This window comes from Ranitomeya imitator, chromosome 10 (genome assembly GCF_032444005.1).
Source record: "Ranitomeya imitator isolate aRanImi1 chromosome 10, aRanImi1.pri, whole genome shotgun sequence".
Lineage (NCBI taxonomy): Eukaryota > Metazoa > Chordata > Amphibia > Anura > Dendrobatidae > Ranitomeya > Ranitomeya imitator.
In genome coordinates, this window is record NC_091291.1 from 110,391,245 (window position 1) to 110,398,988 (window position 7,744).

The following is a 7,744-nucleotide window of genomic DNA, read 5'->3' on the forward strand; positions in this document are numbered from 1 at the left end:
AGCCAATGGCTGGGAGAAACTCATTATATAAGGCACCTCCACCTGATAGGAGGTGCCTGTGCAACATTGTAAGTTTGTTTATAATACTCTTGTTAGTTCTCAGGTCCCAGAGATGCCGATATACTCACTGCCATTGCCTCAGTCCTGCAGCGGCTGCTGATGCCAAAGGTGGGCACACAGAGCTCAGATCCCTGTGCCCTGTGCTTAGGGCACATGGTCTCATCCTCTTGAAGGGACAGCCTCAGTCCTAAAGTGTCTCCATCCAATGCCTGTGAGACACTCATTGTATAAGGCACCTCCACTTGATGAGATGTGCCTATGCAACGTTATAAGTTTGTTCATAACACTCTTGTTAGTACTCAGGTCCCAGTGCTCGCATTCTTGTATACCTTCCTGTCTATCAGCCATACCCACCTGCCTGTCCATCAGCAGTGCCCACCTGAATATCAGCCGTGCCAGCTTGCCTTTGTAACAACCCTGCCGGCATCACTGCATGGCCTTCCATTCCTCACCTGCCTATTACATCAACTCACTCACCCTGTGCCATGCTGTGAGATCTGTCTGCTGCCGACTCCATGCCATGTGCTCCATGGCCGCTTACTCTGTGTACACTTCCTGGCTGTGTGCATAGAGGGGCGGCGCCAGCACTTTAGATTCTTATTGTGACTGTGTGCACCTCCCTAAGGTGTTCCTGGCCAATAGCCTAGAGGCCTCTGATACTTAAGGCATCCTCACCCATTGGAGGATGCCTGAGCAAACTATTTCCCTCAGTTAGCACTTGCCTCTGAGCTGCCAGGTTGTGTCTGTTTCCTGCCTCAGAGGGCTGCAATTAGCAGGCCTTCATATGTGTTCTGTTTGTGTATCCGTGTCCATTTCTGTCTGAACTCTGGTCTATGTCCGTTCCTGTTCCTCCTTTGTCATTAGCAATTTCCCACTCTGCTGTGTGTACCTCCTCCTTATCTTTCTGATCTGTACGCCACTGTCTGTGGCTCTGCTTCTCTCTGCTCTGTTCTGCCACAACCTGTGGTTCTGTGTCTCTCAGCTTTGCTCTCTGCTCTGCACTCTGTGGCTTTGCTCTCAGCTCTGCTCTGTGTAACTTTGCTCTGCACTCTGACCTTGCTCTGCACTCTGTGGCTTTGCTCTGTGACTCCGCTCCTTGCGGTTCTACCTGGCTCCGCCTCCTGTGTTTCTGCACGTGGCTTGGTCTCTCTGCTCTTAGCTCTGCCTTCTCCTTCTCTGCTCTTAGCTCCACCTTCTCCTTCTCTGCTCTTAGCTCCGCCTTCTCCTTCTCTGCTCCGCCTTCTCCTTCTCTGCTCTTGCTCCACCTCCTGTGCTTCTGCTTTGAATCCGCTCTTGCTCTACCTCTGCTCAGCAACTTGACGTACAGGTCTCTACCTGTCTGTTTATATTTACAAGTCTGAACAGGTTCTTACCTGTTTCCATACACCCGCCTGTATACCAGTTCCTACCAGAGTATCTGCCCTGTCCACCTGTCTGCCAGTGTCAGCCGTGCCCGCCTGTCTGCCAGAGTGCCAGCCGTGCCCGTCTGCCTGCCTGTATCTCCATCAAGCCAGTCTGCCCGTCAGGGCCTCTGCCATACAAGTCCGTCAGCCAGTGTCACAGCCGTGCCTGCCTGCATCTTGTCCCCGGTGGGATCAGCATCCACAGTCCGACTCCACCCTGGAGTGGTACCTGGTAGCTTCCTATAGCACAAGTCTGACCTCACCATCAGAGGCTCCAGCGAACACCTAGGAAGCTACTTAGTTACGCCCCTTCCAGGGAAGTTTGGTCTGTGGTCCAGTGGGGCCACACCCCCAGACGCCCGCGTCAACCAGTCTCGGCGCGAGCGTTACAGCCTTCCTATCAGCCATGCCAGCCTACCTACCTATCAGCTATGCCACTTGCCTATCAGCCGTGCCAGGTTGCCTATCAGCCATGCCAGCCTTGCTGTCTATCAGCTGTGCCAGAGAGCCTGTCAGCTGTACCAGTCTGCCTGTCAGCTGTACCATTCTGCCTGTCAGCCATGCCCGCCTTTCTGTCTATAAGCCGTGCCAGCATATCTGTTCATCAACCTTGCCAGCCTGCCTGTCCATCAGATGTGACACCTGCCTGTATATCAGTTGTGTCAGTCTGCCTGTCTATCAGCCGTGCCCACCTACCTATCAGCGTTGCCTGCCTATCAGCCATGCCCGCTTGCCTGTGCATCAGTCTTGCCCGACTATCAGCTGTGCCACCTGCCTGTCTAGCAACTGTGTCCATGTGTGCTTGCCAACTCTACCATGCCTGGTTGTTCCTGCGTCGTGTCCCTTGGGGGTCAGCTGCCATCTACCTGAGGTCAGTCCTGGTCTTCGGATCTTCGTATCGGCAGCCGCAGTGCTGTGCATCCGAGGTCGGACTTGGTGAGACACCTAGTCACACCCCTCCAGTCTTTCCTCAGATCACGGCACAGTGGTTCCACCACCAAGTCCATTGCATATTTAACACTGTCCTACCTGGCTTTGCTACAGCAGGTTTTGCCTTATTCACGGCCAACAGCAATATTTAGTCCTAATATAGCAGGAAGAATGTTATATGGTAACTAAAATACATATGATGTGAATATAATTACATTTTCAGTGGCGGGGAGATATGTATGAGGACATGGTGATAGACGCAGACAGAAGATGGTCCTTGTGCAAGGACAGTATATGGGATCCACTTTGTTTCCATGACAGGATCTATTTGGCTAATTTGAAGGTCAAAGTGGACCCCCTTACCTCTTGTGCCCTGGTGTGTCTGCACATATTGCACCAATGATATGTCCGCCCCCGTTAGGACACGTACAGTATTTCTGGCACCTTGGATCTCTGATCTTTTGTGACCTTACCAATGACCCGGGGAAATAAATCTTCCTCAATTAGCTAAGAAATAGGAGTAACACCCCTCACCCTTCATTCTCATGTTTTGTATAGATGGAGTGCAGGTCTTCTGGAGTATCCAAAGAATTCCAGTTCAAGTGATTTCTTAATATTAATTCAAATAACTGTAATAGATAAATATTATTAAAAAAAAAAAGAATTGTACTAACAAAGTTGTTGAAAACAAAATTGTAAAGAAAAAATTGTATTAAAAGTTGTAGGAAGAGGCTGCAAGCAAGACACAACTTATTTGTATGAGCAAGAACTTTCTCTAATGGGCTCCTAAGTTTCTGCTCGTAATTAGCCTTCTGGGCCACCGATGTGCACCCGTGAGGATTATTACCTATAGTCACTAGGGCAAATAAAAAGACGATTTAATTGTGTAAATCACATGTTTGCGCTTCCATAGTTATTCATTAGATTTGCAGGGCATTTTTTGTAAAGCGGTTACTCCACCCCTGACCTCCATTAATAAAGATGCATCGAACATGGTACCCTACAGACAAACAACGACGGTGCCAAGGTGAGTACATATTTCCCTAAAATCTCTTCTTATTCTCTCTTATTCTGTATTTTTGGCTTCACATCCATTATACTGATACAGCGGAGCATAGGTACAGAAAGCTGAGCACATCATTTGTTACAGTACAATGGGCGATGACGTTATCTATCATTTTCTGGATGGCTGCATTCAAATATGCAACATTATTATTTTACCAATGGTGGCGTAAAGTGACAAACTCGCTCCTCTACAGCTGTAGAATTTATCACTGCTACTGTAGATTTCTACCACTTCATCTTGAGATCTGCAGCTTGTCTTTCTCAGGCTGCAGACTATTGCTGTATAAAGACGTGATATATTAAAATATAAAAAAATATTATTAATAATATTAATTTTAAATGTACGAAAACGAGTACAAGAAAGCAACCCGTGTAATCAAAAAGTTGTATTGTCATAAATCGATACGATTCATGCCTGTTCTTAAGTCTTCCTCCAAAATCCTCAAAGTCAGGAGAATGATTAATAAATAGCTCTGCATTAATTAAGCATTGCAATAATTTCTGTATCCAATGCAGGTTATTAACCTAACAGAAAATGTTACATTTTTATTACTATTCCTACATTTATAAGTTATCACATCTATAATGTAAATTCAAAAAATATATATCTGTATTTGCAAAAATGGCATAAATGTTGCAGACTGAACGCTTTGCTGTTTTAAAATTAATTAGGTTGTATTTAATTCAGTCTTTTTCGGTTTGCATTTTGTTTAAGTATTTTATTTTCATGTTAGAGGAACGTTGTTTTAATCATTGTACAATTACTGCCCTGTTTTTAATGCTTCAAAGTGAATAAAATGGATAATAAAAATAAACAGACAAGATCATTTGGAATTTCAACCAGACTACACTGAAGAAATGATCCGGACTATCACTGAGTAACATTGTATAGTGTAAGTGTGGATTTCCTTTTTTTATTAATAATACAAGTAATACAGAAAACTATTATTGTAATTAAAGGATGTTAATCACCCCAAATTACACTCCACACCCCAAATGTCACTCCTACCTAACCATATAACATTGTAGGAGATGGAGCAACAATAAAAAAAAATCATTGTTTTAGGTTTCAAATCTGTTCCTTTTTTGTCTGAAAAATAAGTTTATTGTAATATGGAAATGCGGGTGCTCAGTGTACCCTCAACGTAGGTAAACACTCCTGTGTGCTGTTCCCCCATTTTATTTAGATTTCAGTCTTCTTCCTATGTCAATTGACAATGCCAGGTTGTCTGAAGCCATCACTATCTGAAGATAAACCTGCTTTATGTGCGCACTGTCCACACATCACATCACTGTCTCCACTCTGCTGACATCGCTCACTACACAGCTATACCCAACAGATGTCAGCAGCGAGGAGAGAGTGATTTGTGTGCTTGCTATTGCACGGGGAAGCATGTGTGCTTACTTTAATAATCCATATCCGAACACTTGTATAATTGTTTATAAAAGTTTAACTCTTTCAAAACCAAACTAGCTTTATTGACAACTTCTCAATGTCTCTCCTCCCTGTTGTACCAGAGATCTCACATTGCTCAGAACAAGCTGCAGCTCTCAGTCACGCTGGGTGGGAGAAGACTGAATACACTTGGACTTATGTACTCTCTAACTATTTAGCTGGACTCATAAAATGGTAATCTTAGCATCAAGATTATTCAGCCATTTTGACATTAAATATAGGTCTAAAATATCTGTCTAATAATGCATCCTATTTCTATTGTGAAGTCTCGAGACAGAATTCCTTTAAACATAATAAAGCTAGAAACTGTCCTAGCCACACTTTCTGCCCCTCCAAAATAGAAAAAAAAAGTATTAGTAGGCAGTATAAATTAATAAAATCGATAGTATAGGGAATAACTTGCTGATTGCTGGGTGTTCAATCACCAAAACCCTGACCAATTATGAGAACAAAAAAATAGAAAACAAAAGTTTGGCATTTGCCACCGCATATTGAATGTAGCAGAGCTGTACATGCTTGGTGTTCTCATTCATTGTCAATGGGACTAACAAAAGAAAAGCTGTGTACAGCTCTTGACTCTCGCCAGTAATGGTCGAACTTGCATACCTTCACTCCATGCAAGACAGGGATTTGCATTCTCGGGATTACTGAGGGTTACAATGGACAGACCCCCAATAATCAGTAAAATATCCACCATCCTATGAATAGGGTATAACTTGTTTTTTGGGGGAATAATCGTTTAATACAAGCCATGTGATTACCACCTTAACACACCCCAACGTACGTTTCGCCAAGGTAGCTTAGTCAAACGATACACCCTCCTTCAACTTAAAACCTAAAAAGTACATGAAAATGAGCTTAATGCCCCTAAATAATAATATTTTTTTTAATCCTCAAATTTAAAGGATAAAATGATCAGAAACAACAAAACTTCAATCACAGATTTCATCCTACTGGGATTTTCCGGGGCTCCTGTTTTCCAGCAGTTACTCTTTGCTCTGTTCCTGCTCATCTATATTACCACCATAATGGGTAACATATCTATAATCTTGGCCTACAGGCTTACTTCATCTCTTCACACCCCAATGTACTATTTTCTGGCCAATTTATCCTTCCTGGAGATCTGTTACATTTCTACCACCGTGCCCAAAATGCTATCAAACTTCCTGTCAACCCATAAAACCATCTCGTTCTCGGGATGTGTCATGCAGATGTACTGTTTTTTGCTCCTGGGTGGAACCGAGTGCTACCTGCTAGCCGTGATGGCGTATGATCGGTATAACGCCATATGTCACCCTCTGCTATATGGCACCGATATGGATAAAAGAACATGCATTCAGCTTGTAGCCATCTCATGGATCGGTGGTGCTATAAACTCCCTAACACACACAATTCTGACTTTTCGCTTGCCTTTCTGTAGAGATAATCGGATTAATCATTTTTTCTGTGACATTCCCCCCGTAATGCAGTTGGCCTGCACATCAACCACAAAAAATCAAATTGTCCTCTTTGTGGCCTGCGGTTGTGTCATTGTCAGTTCCTTCATATTGACCATCATCTCCTACACACACATCATCACAACGGTCCTCAAAATCAAGTCAACATCGGGGAGGAAGAAAGCGTTCTCCACCTGCACCTCTCACCTCATAGTCGTCACTTTGTTTTATGGTTCTGCTACTTTTATGTACTTTAGGCCCAAGTCCAGTTACTCGATGAATCAAGACAGAGTGGTATCTGCTTTATATGCCTTTGTCGCACCATTGCTCAATCCATTCATCTACAGCCTGAGGAACGGCGACGTGAAGGCCGCTGTTAGAAAGATAGTGTGTCTTGTCATACTTCAGAGATATTAAGGGGAAGTTCAGCATTAGGGGAAAAGATCTGCTGGATTTTTAGAAAGAATACCACACTTGTCCATGGGCAGTGTCTGGAATTACAGCTTAAGATCCATTTGCTTAAATATACCTGTAAGCTGTAGTACAAGACTGTCATGCTCCTGGGTTTGAGCACTTGAGCCTGTGGTTGGTTGTCGGCTTTTCTGTCCACCAAGCCACTACAGTCACACCTTCACACCATTCATTTTAGTTCTGTTATTCTGGCTGTAGTCTGTTTAGCATAACACAAGTGTTTTTGTTTGTCTGCCCTTTCACCTTTCCGGTGCAGCTTCATATTCTCCTCCCAGTAGGCATTTCCTTCTGGTGATAGTCTTCATATGGATGTTCAGAAATTCAGTTGTTGTCAAAGCCAGTCAGGAAAATTCCATCTAAGGGTTTTCTCTTTTCTGTTTCTTTCTTTTACTCTTTACCTATCTTCTGTTGCTTATTAGTAAGTAGGCCGAATATTATCTGTCAATACTTTATTCTTTGTTTTGTGTTTTATGGTTTAGTCTACTCACTCTAGGATCTTTCCTTTTTCAGAAGGCTTTCCCTTTTGTAGGAAATTCACACTATGCTCTGCCCTCCGGTTCTTTACAACAACGCGAAGCAACTTGACGGCCTTTTAGGCAGTTTCGATCTGAGTTGCCATCTTCTAGTCTGTGGTCAGGGCTATCTCTGTTCACCCAGAAACAGCTAGGACTGCAGAGTCAGGATATCTAATCTTTACAGGAACTAGAGAGGTTAGTTGAAGTTTTTAGTATGTTGCCTATTATATCGAGTGAGGTGCTACATAAGCATAGCACAGCCACAGTCTTCAAGAGAACCTTTCCTTTCAAAGTTCAGACAACCTAGTGTGCCTAAAGTTTGAAAGTATATGTTACAAAACTCTTTTATATGCAATTCGTTAAAAAGTTAAAATTAACTGACGATTCAGCAAGTGAAAAGCAGAAACC

General features: G+C 43.3%; 1 protein-coding gene across 1 annotated transcript; it reads left to right on the top strand.

Moving 5' to 3' along the window:
- Window positions 1-5,825: 5,825 nt before the first annotated feature.
- On the top strand, window positions 5,826-6,767 carry LOC138652239 (olfactory receptor 5V1-like). Its single transcript, XM_069743006.1, has one exon. The coding sequence runs from the start codon at window positions 5,826-5,828 to the stop codon at window positions 6,765-6,767; it is 942 nt and encodes a 313-aa protein (XP_069599107.1).
- Window positions 6,768-7,744: the final 977 nt, after the last annotated feature.

What these genes read in the sequence shown, in the direction of transcription:
- LOC138652239 (XM_069743006.1), top strand. Translation starts at nt 5,826, where the DNA reads ATGATCAGAAACAACAAAACTTCAATCACAGATTTCATCCTACTGGGA.